The sequence below is a fragment of the Protomyctophum parallelum genome (assembly GCF_964188405.1).
Source record: "Protomyctophum parallelum genome assembly, chromosome: 9".
Lineage (NCBI taxonomy): Eukaryota > Metazoa > Chordata > Actinopteri > Myctophiformes > Myctophidae > Protomyctophum > Protomyctophum parallelum.
In genome coordinates, this window is record NC_139706.1 from 3172915 (window position 1) to 3187060 (window position 14146).

Below are 14146 nucleotides of genomic sequence, written 5' to 3' on the forward strand. Positions count from 1 at the left end.
AGAGAGAAGAGGAGGACACTCGTACGGACAGACTACAGAGAGGGGGGGAGAACCGGGAGCGAAAGGACGCAGCAAAAAAGAAAAATAAAGGGGGCTTGGGTTTGTGAATGTGGAGAAGACGGGGAGAGGGGGGCGAAATAACCAAAGGGAAATAAAGAATAACCAAGACATATAGGACGGACTGCTCGGGAGGACGCAGCCTACCTGTACCTGTAGCCACGTCTACGTACAGGAGAGAAAGAGACGAGGAGGGGAGAATGTCGGAGAGAATAGCTTCATGTGGGAGCCTGTATGACAGCACCCAGCTGCTGCTACAGTACTGCAACAATGGTAAGGCTGATTCTTTCCTTTCAACGCAGAAAATTAACCCCCACCGAATTGACTAGAGGTCTTTCTATTGACTTGAATTTCATTCAAGCACAAATATCACTTGAATCGGCTGTCTTGCCATCACCTGGAGATCTATACTGTAGCACTGTACTGTATGTGCATGGCATAAGCTACCTTGTCTTCAGAGCAGAGGTTAATGCTGAACTTGCTGCGTTGATGCCACAGAAATATTGTTTTGGATTGCCCATAGTCATATTTTGTAGCCCACCCTGATTTATTTTGGCTAATTGTAGGCTATAGACTATATTGTGTAAGTATATGGCCTGCCATTATAATAGGCTATGTCAGTCTGCAAAATGAGTCTGATGCTCATTTTGCATTTTTGCAGGGACTGTTTCACCAGTGCCACCAGTAGCCTATATTGATATCTTATTATGATCAGGTTTATGCAAGAATGAGCATTCATTTAAAAACTGAAAATGCATTTAATAAGAAACGAATGGTAGAGATCTCATACATACTGTAACAATTCTTCACTCCATTAGCTGTCTGTTCTAGGTCTATTCTAACTGAAACATGCTGTGATATACTTACACTAATAGACTGTCTGACACCAGAGCTCTGATGATGGAAGTAAAGCCCCCTGGGCTCTTTCCCACCTGTAGCCTCATGAATATTTCCTTACAGCCTCTGTAGTGCTAGTTGTCAGGGGCAGCTTTGGATACATGCAAATAACTCAGCAACCAGGAGATGATAAGTGGCATCAATAGTGACAGTTTTGCAAAGTAGAGGATTATGTTTCCTTTCCTTGAATGTGTCATGTTGTCACTCAGTCGATGCATTGTTGTGGTTTCAAGCAAAACATTTTTTTTTTTTTACTTGTGTCAAACACAACTCTGTTTGTACTGGGGTTAGACACAAGTGACATTAACCCATTTCTGACCTGAGATCAGATTCATACGAGGTTTCCACTGGACACACACTGGTCTGATTAACCCATTCTGACCTGAGATCAGATTCTAAAAATGTCAGTCGTTCTTCGATTTTTTTCAAAAATAGCAGACCTACAAGCTCGTATCGCGCCACTCGGTGGCGCGATATGAGCTTGTAGATCTGCTATTTTTCAATAGCTAAAGGACTAATCTGTTGCTTAGATTTCAGTGTCATCTGCAATTTTGTATTTATAGAAATAAATGTGTACTGACCACAACCCTGGTATAGCACAACAAAAGCAGACGAAGACGATGAATAATGCTCTCTTTTCCATGCAAATTAACAAAATTATAATTTCTCGTTATCATTATCTTGACAGTGATAGATCCACAGGATATTAACATTTATGCAGATAGGATATCAACAGTCTAGAATCTAGATAAAAGAGCAGACAGACAGATGGATAGACAGTCAGTCTGTCACAGACATATTGAGTTGCCAGGTGGAGAGACAGCAAGGGGTCATGGTGTTTCATTATTAGCATGTTTATATTCCAAGAGCAGAACACTAGTGTACAATTTCTCCAAAGTAGCTGCAGACCCATGGATATTTTAGTATATGGTATATAGTATTCAGAGAACAGAGGCCCGGTACACGTGACTGGGACCAGTATTTTGTTTAGTCTTTGATGGACTGTGCGGGTGAAGGGTGCAGAAGCTTAGTGGAAACTGGAAAGTGGAATCATGTTTGTAAATGTAGAGCAAAAGTATACAACAAAACAACAATCCATCCAACACTTTGGTCCCGAACAGAATCTCTAACTACTGGCTGCATAAATGCTCCCTAATCATTTCTGTTGTTTATTTTGGTAATTAAACGAGAAAAAATACATTAATACAATGCCTGCATTTGTTATCTTTGAAAATATAGACCAAAAAGTGTAGGCTGGTTTCTGCCCAATTGTATTGTTTTGTAGTTGTTCCCCCATACTTCCACACAGTAAGTGATGTATGGCAGTACAAGGGATACAGCATGTACTGTATATGAACTCTGGTTTAAAATAGTTTACATTGAGTCATTGACAATGTTAAACCACACTTAACAGGGCTTTTAGATTCTAGGCTAGGGCCTTATCTTGCACTCCGCGCAACACATGCAGGCATACTAACATGAACCATAAAATTATTGAATCATTTGGGATTGACCTTTGATACACAGTGAGTTTAGCTTCCATGCCATTTGTAGGCATATGCATGGTGCACTGTGTTCAACAGCACGTCATATCCTAATATTGTTTATATATTTTCTTTACTTAAATAATGTACACTAAATTATTCACAGTTAATATCATTCTCTGAAATAATAAATAAAAAAACAAGCAATATAACACACTGGCTGAAGGTTTGATACGACATTTACATTTTTAAGAAAAACACCCCAACAGATTCAGCACCATGGACAGGGAGAGAGTGACTGAACTCTTAAAGGTATATTCAGTGATTTCACTTAATTCAAATATCACTTATTTTTTTGTTTTGTTGTGATAATCCTCCCTACTATAGAGTGTGCTGGACATATAAGGAGTTCCTCCCTGTCCCCAGTTAACCCCTGGGGGTCAAAAAACCTTAGGTTTCGTTTTTGACTCTCTATCCTGATTGGACGAAAGGCTGGGTCCCACAGCCAAAAACGAAACCTAAGGTTTTTTGAGTGAAATCACTGAATATACCTTTAACAAAGTTTGTATTTTCAAACAAAGGCAGTTTGTATTGGGGATTACTGGAGGGGGCAACAACCAATTTGCAACCGAAATAGTGAATGTTTTGAGCTTGAATGAAAACAGTAAGTAAGTAAGTACATTTTATTTATATAGCACTTCACACTCAGAGAAGACTCACAAAATGCTTTTACATACAACAGAGAATTAAAAAAAAGAAAGAAAAAAAGCCTATACAATTGATCTAAAAACAGGACAGCAAATAACTATACAAACATGCATGGTAAAACATCATGGAATATCTGGAAATGCCTGATCAAAAAGTAGTGTTTTAAAGGATAACTTTAGTTTTTTTCAACCAAGGTTCATGTTTTAGGTTGTTATTAGAGAAACTAAAAGGTGAGTGTTAATTTTCTTTCATTTGCTGCTTTCTTTCGTTCTAGGGATTTTAGCAGTTTTTGACAGGGGGGCGGGGGCATTCGAGCATGGGGCTAAATATGTATTTTTTAACACAATTTTATGGTGATTTATTTTTTTATGGTTTACTATAGTCCTAATAAACCCAAGAAATTACATCTGGCCACAAAAGATCACAGGATCTATTGAATGTGACAAACTGACATATTGAGCCTATACACACAGTATAAGCATTCCCCCAGTAGGCTACCTTCACATTCAGTAGATCCTGTGATCTTCTGTGGCCATATGTAATTTCCTGGCGTTTATTAGGACTATAGTAAACCATAAAAAAAGAAATCACCATAAAATTGTGTTAAAAAATGCATATTTAGCCCCATGCTCGAATGCCCCCGCCCCCCTGTACAAAACAGCTAAAATCCCTAAAACGAAAGAAAGCAGCAAATGAAAAAAGATTACTCAACTTTTACTTTATCTAATAACAAACTAAAACATGAACCTTGGTTGAAAAAAACTAAAGTTGTCCTTTAAGTTTATTCTTGAAAATGTCAACAGAGGCTGCGGATCTAAAGTCCTGAGGAAGAGCATTCCACAGTGTGGGTGCTACAACCTGAAAGGCTACTTAGTTAAATATTTTGGAGCGCGTGGATTGTGCAAAGAAGTTGACCGATTATGATTATGTAAAGGTACAGTGACAGTAGTAGTCCGACAGCTGCTTTTTTTAAACCAATGACTTTATTCAAGACATATCGGTAGACATTTCACTGATACGATATGACCCAATATGCCAAATGAGGCCATATCGGTGGCCGGTTGGGTACTAATTATTGGCCTTCGGACTAATAGGCTTCGGATCGTTCAAGCTATTGGGGGTTTTGGGGTAATGTGGGCCTTCGGACCAATGGGCAGTCCCTGATGCTGAACTGCATGCATGCACCGTCCTATGCCAATGGACACATCATCAGCATGGGTGAGGAGTGATCAGAAGATGGCAAGGGAGTTGCTCCATCTGTAGCCCACACTCACACAGAATGGTTTATTGAACTAGTCTAAAATATTAGTCAGACTGTAACCACTGTATTGCCTATATTTGGTTAATGTTACATAACTGGAATGCCTGTAACTCACTGAATGTGTTCAACAAAAAAAACAAATCGGCAAATCAATTTGTAATCCCCCTCATTCACAGGCAGGAACACCCACAATGGGACTAAAATGCAGAGGAGGAGATGTTGCAGGAAAGAGGCACTGCATGTGAATGAATGAATACCAGGTTTTTGCAATGCGATCGTTAAAGGACCACTTCACCACTTTTCAACCTATCTTCATATACTAGGTCCTCACAAATAATCATGATCATGTGTCTCCTTACTCCTTAGCACTTCCTCAGAGCACACCACCTGTACCCTTCCCTATTAAAAAAAAAATCTATACAGTATATTAAAGAAAGTGGTAATGAACTTAAAGTTTGTGTGTGTGTGTGTGTGTGTGTGTGTGTGTGTGTGTGTGTGTGTGTGTGTGTGTGTGTGTGTGTGTGTGTGTGTGTGTGTGTGTGTGTGTGTGTGTGTGTGTGTGTGTGTGTGTGTGTGTGTGTTCGTGCGCGGGCGGGCGGGCGCATGTGTGTGTCATTGATCTCCGAAGCAATGTCTGCAGTATCACTTCCTGGTAGTGCCTGGCTGTGCTGATTCTGCTGCTGATGTTGTGCGTGTGTGTGTGTGTGTGTGTGTGTGTGTGTGTGTGTGTGTGTGCGTGTGCGAGAAAGGAGGGTGAGTGAGAGAGCAAGCATGTGGATGCATTGTGTCTGGCCCGGAGCCAAACTCCACCCTGTTCTGCCTCTGCTCTCTCCGCCCACAGCTCACAGCACACAGGAGAGGAGGAGGAAGCATGATGGAGGTGACGGAAGAGAGGACGAGGCATGGAGCATGGGGGGGATTAGAATGAGATGTTCAGGAGAGGGCGTGGTTCAGGAAGGAGGGCGTGAGGATTAGAGAGAGAGAGAGTGGGCGAGGGACCACTGGCCAGAGAAGGGGGAGGGAGGAAGCACTTGGAGATCTGAAATCCTCAAGGGGAGCTGACCGTCTGACTGACCAGCTGACTGTTTGACTGAATGAGTGACTGGTGTGTCCGGCTTACTGACTGACTGACTGACTGACTGACTGGACGAGTGACTAGGCAGTTCTGTGGCAGAATGACAGGTAGGCAAATCGAGCATCACTGCACCGTGCATATTTGACCATAGCCCACCGCTTTTTGGCCCTACGATTCTCTCGCTCTCTCTCCACTCTCTCTGTGTCATTGTTGGGGTTTTGTCCTCTAACTACCATCCATCCTTTCTCTTTTTCATCCGAACTTTCTAGCGTAACATTGTACAGTATTGTATGTCCCTTCCGCCTATCCCCCCGTCCTATAGGCTTGCTTGATGATGCCCACAATGATAATTCTGATCATTTGGGACAATTATCTTTCTGCACTTGTATCCCCCTTCATTAAACATCACATTGTCTTCAGCTAATTCTAAACATGGTGATTTCACCAGTCACCATATCGCAGTCCCACCACCACCCTCCACACCTCTCCTCTCCTATACCATTTCTCCATCTTTCCCCTTCCAGCATACCACCCCTGTTGGTATCTCTGTGGTTCTTTTTTGTGTCCTGAGCAGTAGCTATATTCTGTGGTGCAATTGTACTTTTCATTAGCAAATGTACCCGCTGCCACTTTGATGCATTCATTAATCACAGAGAATGTATGGTACTGTATAGGTGGCTCACTGTTTGACTTTTGGGCACATTGGCAGGAATCAAACCTGACATGTCTCAGTTGGGCTATAAGCTCCATCCTCTTGATGAGTGAGCAGAAGGGCAACTTTATATCACAATGTGCAGTATCAGTATGCAGCATGGCTTCCGCAGTGGCTGCAGTACCTCTGGAACATTATGGGGACAGACATGTGCGTGTGTCACCTTGTGTGTGTGTGTGTGTGTGTGTGTGTGTGTGTGTGTGTGTGTGTGTGTGTGCGCACGTGCGCTGCTCAGTATTATGTGTCAGTGAATTGTAGTAGCTTGGTCTGAATATATTAGTATTTTTTAACAGGTGTTCTACTGACCGTAGAGATGAAGGTGAATCCCGCCCCCTCACCCTCTCTCTTGTTCTACCTCGTATCTTATATTCCATCTCTCGTCTCTCTCTCTCTTTACCTGTTGTCCGTTCTTTCAGAATTCACAAAATTGGAAAGGTTGTCAACTTGACAACTTGACAAACATACTCTCTTATTATGCCCAAAATAGAAGTACTGCATATAGAGAACGAGGGCTCTCATTTATCATGAAAATGTGTGTTTGCGTAGAGAAGCGAGCAAGAGTGAGATTTTAATCAGATGTTATCGGATTAGCCCGTTAGGAAGCTGGGCTATATGTAAATCTCCCCATTGTCATATCCAGCTCCTCTGAGACTCATTTGACTGTGACGTGTGTGATTGATACAGTAGCAAAGCTAACGGGTGGGATTTCCAAGCCCCTGCCTGGCGTATGACGTAAGGAAAATGGCGCGCGCGCGCGTGTGTGTGTGTGTGTGTGTGTGTGTGTGTGTGTGTGTGTGTGTGTGTGTGTGTGTGTGTGTGTGTGTGTGTGTTCTGCCAGGGAGAGGGGATTGGAACCACACATTTAGAACACAGGGTCTAGGTCAGCTGTTCTATCTGACCAGAAGCTTTGTTTTTGTGACTTGATTAAATTCTAATCTTTTGATATGGGCTGGCTGCAGATTAATGGTATAACAGGAAGTGCCTTCAGTAATGTGGCTGAGGCGGTGATGTAATGGTGGGAGGCTGCTGCATGATTAAGGCTGGAAACTGTTCAACTTCATTGCAGTGAAAGTAATCTCAGAGAGAGAGAGAGAGAGTGGAGGGGGCATGGTGGAGGAGAGGCGAAACAGATCGATCTGTTCAGAGCTCACTAACAGGCCCTCCCTCTCTTATAGCACAGATCGAGATAGATCAGTCTATCAGTAGAGATAGATCATCATATTACAAATGTTGGTCTATAGCGTCACATGCTTCAATTACAGTACATCGACTTGATAAATTCTGCCTGCTAAGTTAGCCCACACTCAAGTTTAAACTCGAACACACTCAAGTTTAACCCATTCTGACCTCACCCATTTTGGTGTTAGCATCATGTTATGCTTTAGCTATTGAAAAATAGCAGATCTACAAGCTCATAGCGCGCCACCGAGTGGCGCGCTACGAGCTTGTAGGTCTGCTATTTTTGAAAAATCAAAGAACTACTGACATTTTTAGAATCTGATCTCAGGTCAGAATGGGTTCATCAGACCAGTGTGTGTCCGGCGGAAACCTTGTATGAATCTGATCTCAGGTCAGAATGGGTTAAACTTGAGTGTGGAACACTCAAGGAACGCATCCAGGAACGCATCCAGGGTGCCGGCCCGGTTCCGGCGTGCCGCCCCGCGTCCTGACAGAGTTACCGTGTGGGCCGGGGGTCCCTCTACTGTATCCTCTACTGTACTGTCACTGTACTGTACTGGCACACCCCGAAATCATATATACAGTTAATATGTGCGTGTTTGTGTGTGTGTTTGGTTGCGCACAGGTGGTGAAAAACAACCATGCTCAGACACAGCCAGCCAGCCAGCCACCCACCCACCAACACACATAGCTCCGTAAGGGAGTGGTTGCACCAAAGATAAAAAATAGTTTGATAGAATTTAGCTGTGGATATCTGTTTTTAGAAAGGAGCCTCCTAATGTATTCAGTGAATTAAGTTACAATTGATGAACACACAGCTGAAGGTCAGAAGAGACAGTAAGAGGACACCATCTGCTCAACACACTTAAGAGAACAGAGCCTCTGTCTGCCAGCATCCCTCTTAGCAGCTCTTTCTTTGGTACCAGCTTGTTTGCATAGTCCATAAGTACTTTCAAATGTAACTGTTTCAAATGAGTAGCATTACAACGTTTCTGTCACAATATTGTTTTGGCCATTATCACCCTAAAATATCTACACAGTAGATTTGTGTGCACTCTGTATTGATGCCGAGCCCACTGATGATGTCTGAGGCAACCAAATTGGTAGGGGAAGGGGCATCCCCCACTTACTGTATGTGGACTGTACAGTATGTGTGACAACAGAGCCAATGGGATGATGGGAAGGAGTGGAGTGTGGCGATTCAGAACCGGACACCAAGCTGGTGTCGGCTAATCCGCACCACTGCTTCACAACGTACAGCAGGTTATATACGAAGAATGTGAAAACTTTCTTCAACCCATTCTGACCTGAGATCAGATTCATACGAGGTTTCCACTGGACACCCACTGGTCTGATTAACCCATTCTGACCTGAGATCGGATTCTAGAAATGTCAGTCGCTCTTCGATTTTTCAAAAATAGCAGACCTACAAGCTCGTATCGCGCCACTCGGTGGCGCGATATGAGCTTGTAGATCTGCTATTTTTCAATAGCTAAAGCATAACATGACGCTGACACCAAAATGGGTGCCCGTTCAGAATGGGTTAAATCATTGTGGGTGTACCGAAAATATATTGGGGAAAGCACCAAAGGTTCACCACCCAAAATATTGTTGTCACATTATTGATATTGAGGAATTCAGTCAAAACTATTTGTGATAATTGTTGTAATCTTCTAAGTACTGGACCCTCGTCTGGTTCTGACAGACCGGTATCGTGTGTGTGTAGGACCGGGTGGTGTGTGACAACCCGGTTGAAGTATTCCTTGGTCCGGCGGCGGACAGACGAACGGGCCCAGGAGAACAATAACGTGATACGAGACAGTATCACGTTAAGACGTTCACAAGATTTTATTATACAGACAGAACATAGCTGGATCCTAATGACGTACACTTGAGACATAACAAACTTACTGCAGCAAGCTGACCTTGCTGTCTGAGATGAGATGGTGTCAGTAGCTAGTATGCTACGGCTCATTCAGTACACAATACATTATACATTGTGCTCTCACATACAAATACACAGCATAGGCACTCAGACCATATCACAACAATAATTGTCAATATCACCTATACCTACCCTCGCCTCAGACACAGGTACGTACTGTATGCTATGAGGCCTATAGGGCAGGAGCCTATCTCCTGTTTCTGTAGGGTGAGGCAGCTTGATGTACAAGTACACCCTCTGGACATGACGCTAGTAGGTCGCAGGGACTCACCCCCAATCCAACCCTTGATGCTGAGTGCCAAGCAGGGAGGCACTGAGGGTCCCATTTTTCACAGTCTTTGGTATGACCCGGTGGCCAGGTATTGAACCCTGACCTCCCAGGGCGGACACTCTAACCACAAGGCCACTGAGCTGGCCTCAGACACACCCAGTCATAAATGCTCATCAACTCGGTTCATCCACTGCTCCCACACTCCTAAAGCCTGTGAAGTGGTGATAGTTAAAAAGGAAGGAGTCACGTTTGCCATGTCATGCTGCACAGCTTTTCAACTTGGGACCGGATGTGCTCCTACAACAATGTATAACATTTTACTAGGCTTTAACTCACATTCGTCTCATCCTCTCTCCTCCTGTCTGTCCTCGTCTTCCAGATGACACGGTGTCGGCGAGCAGCAACATGGACATGGAGGACCGCGTGTCCCAGCTGGAGCAGAGGCTTCAGCTCCAGGACGACGAGATCCAGCTGCTGAAGGCGGCGCTGGCCGACGCCCTGCGCCGCCTGGGCTTCTGTGAGGAGCAGGGCCTGCATGGCTCCGGAGCAGTGGGCCTGCAAGCTTCTGGGAGGAGGCCTGTGGTCTCCTCGTCTCCAGCACCGCCTACCAAAGGTATAAGCATCACATTGTCTGTAACTCTGGGTTGTTTGTCTCAGTCACGTGGGCAGACGGATGCTCATTGACCACATTTTCATGGTTTGGGGCATATTGTATATTGTTGCTGTCGGGCACATTTCAACTTTGTTGTCCTGTTGAACATTAATGCCCTACTTTCTCATACAATAATGTCAAACAAAACCAGCACAAATAGCCGATCTACAAACTACACTGTGTGTGTGTGTGTGTGTGTGTGTGTGTGTGTGCGTGTGCACGGATATGTGTGTACACTGTCAGCTGACCTACAACACTAGATATCATTCTGGATAATGTCCCAAACATAGTAGTAGTGGATAATATATGTAGGCTACAGTCTTATCAACAGAGAGTATAGTAACTGCTGTCTATCAACAATGGAACAGTTACAAAGGTTATTATTAACAGGCATCTGTCATGGTTGTAGTGTACATGTATATTCCAGTAGTCCAGAGTCAAGCAGTAGTTAGTAAACCGAACAGAACAGATGTGGGTCAGGTTTGGCTGTAGAGCCTAATGGCTACTGGCATAAAGTCACTTTTTGGGGGGCCGGTGCAATACTTTATGTATATATATTGTCGCTGCCTGGTGGAAATTCTATATCCAAAACTGCTCCTTTTCAGGAAATGGGAAAAACTATCCTGCGTATCAATTCAGTCACAAGAGAACACTTTCATTGGTTCAATATGTATAAACCCACTCAGTGAAACCAAGTGCAGTGCACTGAATTTTGTCACTAGGATCAGTATATTTGTTATCTTTAAAAAAAGAAATGGAGGGGGGAATTATTTGACCTTTTTTCTAGCTAAAATTGATTTTTATTTTTGTATCTCTCCAAGTTCGTCAGCTCCTGCAGGCCCTCCCCTCCAGACCCAGTAACGGATATGTCCAACAGAAGCGTCTTCTCTCCTCACCTTCGTCCCCCAAGAAGGAGGTTCTGCAGCTCATTAAGAGGTACCTAAAAGACATGTTTCTCACCGGCCCTCTAGTGGTCCATAGCATAATTGCTATGGACCACTGTGATCTATGGGTGGGATCTATGGGTTTAAAATAAACATTGAATTTTAAGGGCTTGATATGAACAAATACACATTTATTTCAGAGAATAGATTCACACAAAATTAGGACATACACCCTGGCATGTTATTGGTTATGGTTATACATAGATGCAATTGTAATGGCAGCTAATATTTTAGCCTCCAGCAGATTGAAAGATGAATAATAATAAGGGTAATAATAATAATAATAATTTCTACAGTTAATAAGTGTCAGAAATGTCCCTTTACAGAATACCATTGGGTGAGTGTTTTCTCTTCTCTTCTCTTCTCTTCTCTTCTCTTCTCTTCTCTTCTCTTCTCTTCTCTTCTCTTCTCTTCTCTTCTCTTCTCTTCTCTTCTCTTCTCTTCTCTCCTCTCCTCTCCTCTCCTCTCCTCTCCTCTCCTCTCCTCTCCTCTCCTCTCCTCTCCTCTCCTCTCCTCTCCTCTCCTCTCCTCTCCTCTCCTCTCCTCTCCTCTCCTCTCCTCTCCTCTCCTCTCCTCTCCTCTCCTCTCCTCTCAGGAAGAGTATGTCTATAGAACGCCTTACCCTAGTGAAAAGGGAGATGGGAGGAGAGAGCACCAGAAGTCGCACCACGTCTTCCAGTAGTTCCACCTGTGGCAAGAGGTAACGCTCATACTCACTCACTCAGACGTGTTCAGTTGACAATTAAACTGCCTCGCACAGAATAAGAATATTTCTTTATGTTTTCTGTAAATAGTGTGTGTAAGACATTTTTCTAAAATGTCCACTTTTTGTGGATTATGAAGACTTGATGGAGACTCTACTTCAGCCATGGCCCATATACACACATTCACACATACTCACACTCACCATCTGTCCCCATGTCTCAAAGGTATATTTATATCCTCTAGGTCTTTGGGGACGTGGTGTGTGGAGGGCTACATCAGGTCATGCGTGGTTGTCATACTAAACTTACTGGTCATGGTCATTCTGTCTATCCTATATACTGTAACATCTATTATGTTATTTTTACTAATTGACCTTCAACGCTTATATCTATTCTACGTCTGAGCATAGACATGGTAACGCCCGCCTGCCTCTGATTGGCCTACCGACACTGCCGGGCCTTACCAGAGTTCCCTCCGAGGTGGAAGATACATGCTGGATAGTCTGCCGCGAGGTTACTCCGTGGTGGGAAATTACTCCGTGGTGGGAAATAAATAAATAATACAAGTACGATATAATACAAGAGAATGACACGCTCGGCACGTGCGACTGTAACTTTTATGTTTTGTAGAACAGGCAAACTAATATATTGTTTATGCCGTTTATTTATTTGATGGGGCATTTTTAGAACTGGGGCATTTTTAGAACTTTCTCATTGCATCTTATGAGAGGTGGTGTTCTTCTTCTGCCGTTATGCACTCACATTCGTCGTCACACTTATCAGTGGGACGTCGTCTGTTAACCCATTCTGACCTGAGATCAGATTCATACGAGGTTTCCGCTGGACACACACTTGTCTGATTAACCCATTCTGACCTGAGATCAGATTCTAGAAATGTCAGTCGCTCTTCGATTTTTCAAAAATAGCAGACCTACAAGCTCGTATCGCGCCACTCGGTGGCGCGATACGAGCTTGTAGATCTTCTATTTTTCAATAGCTAAAGCATAACATGATGCTGACACCAAAATGGGTGCCCTTTCAGAATGGGTTAAGGCGTCTATAGATATTCACCTTCAACGATCCATTACTTCGAGTCCATTACTTCGGAGTTAAATTTACACAGTGTCTTTTTGTCAGCTTGTCTATGATCTTAACGTGTATGGATGGACGGCTCTGTCTGCTTTGCCCTTCAGTTTTGACTTGATCTGTCTCTCTATCTGCTTTGTCTGTCAGGTATGCCTTGTCACCCTGTGTTGTGTACTGTATATATGGAATGCATACACCTGTGATCGATGGATGGATATACAGTATATCTCTGCTGTCCGGAGGAAACCTCATAACTCCAAAATGTAAATTTTTCAGGAAATGAAAAATATAATTTTTTAAGGAAATGAATGAAACCTTATATTTTTAAACGATGCAATACTGCCTCACCCAAGTTGGTTTAGATATTGTCAATTACTTGCATGAGAAGGATGTGGTGTACCATCAGTTTGACGGTCCAATGGAGTTAAGAGGTTTTGTCCAATGCGTTTTTTACTACTTTTCATTGGTTCAATATTTTTGAAACAACACACAGACGTAAAGGGTGCTCAATAGCACTGATTTATGGGGGAAAATGGAGTTATGAGCTTTCCTCCGGACAGCAACGAATGTACAGTATGTAGCCTTTCATTTATCTATTGCACGCACAGTAGCTCATCTTCAGACGTGGAGATTAGAAATGTCACAGGGTTTGTAAAGAGGAGGACAGGAGGAATACACTCTTTGTCTGATGGTCAGGATAATCTGGTTCATGCATTTCACACAAAAGGTGTCATAAAGGACATGGATGCCTGCTGCTTTGTGAAAACGGTTTTTAGTTTCTCAGCGGGGTTTAATAATTCAGTGTGCAAACTGTGCATGTGTGCATATGTGTATCAGTCTACACTACAGAGCGACAAAAAAAGGTTTAGCAAAAGGGAGAGATTGAAAGGGGCTAGAGGTAGCGAGAGTTGAATCTGCACATCTAACAATTACTCATTGTGTGTAACCGTCTAAAATCCACTGCTCAGCACTTGATCATTTGCCTTCACTAAGTTTTGCATGTCTCTCTAAATTATGCATCAGTGTAATGGACTGTCTGCCTGCCTCTTCAAATGTGACATATTCAGTTCAGTCTGGTTGTAGGCCTAATGGACAGTGTAAAGTCCATCCTTTTACGGTCAATTGAATACAGACCATGGTTGCTTGCCAACTGCAAACACAGCTTACGCCT

General features: G+C 43.2%; 1 protein-coding gene across 3 annotated transcripts in view; it reads left to right on the top strand.

The window, feature by feature from the left end:
* Nucleotides 1-138: 138 nt before the first annotated feature.
* Nucleotides 139-14146, top strand: part of eml2 (EMAP like 2) — a 38612-nt gene continuing 24604 nt past the window's right edge. Inside the window, exons 1-4 of one of the 3 annotated variants that reach the window (XM_083774105.1) lie at nt 139-330; nt 9969-10202; nt 11063-11177; nt 11781-11885. In XM_083774105.1, the coding sequence (XP_083630231.1) occupies nt 258-330; nt 9969-10202; nt 11063-11177; nt 11781-11885 (527 nt within the window). In that variant the 5' untranslated portion in view covers nt 139-257. Of the gene's footprint in view, nt 331-5567; nt 5590-9968; nt 10203-11062; nt 11178-11780; nt 11886-14146 lie in introns of those variants that run through there. The other 2 variants (XM_083774106.1, XM_083774107.1) reach the window with 2 other exon arrangements.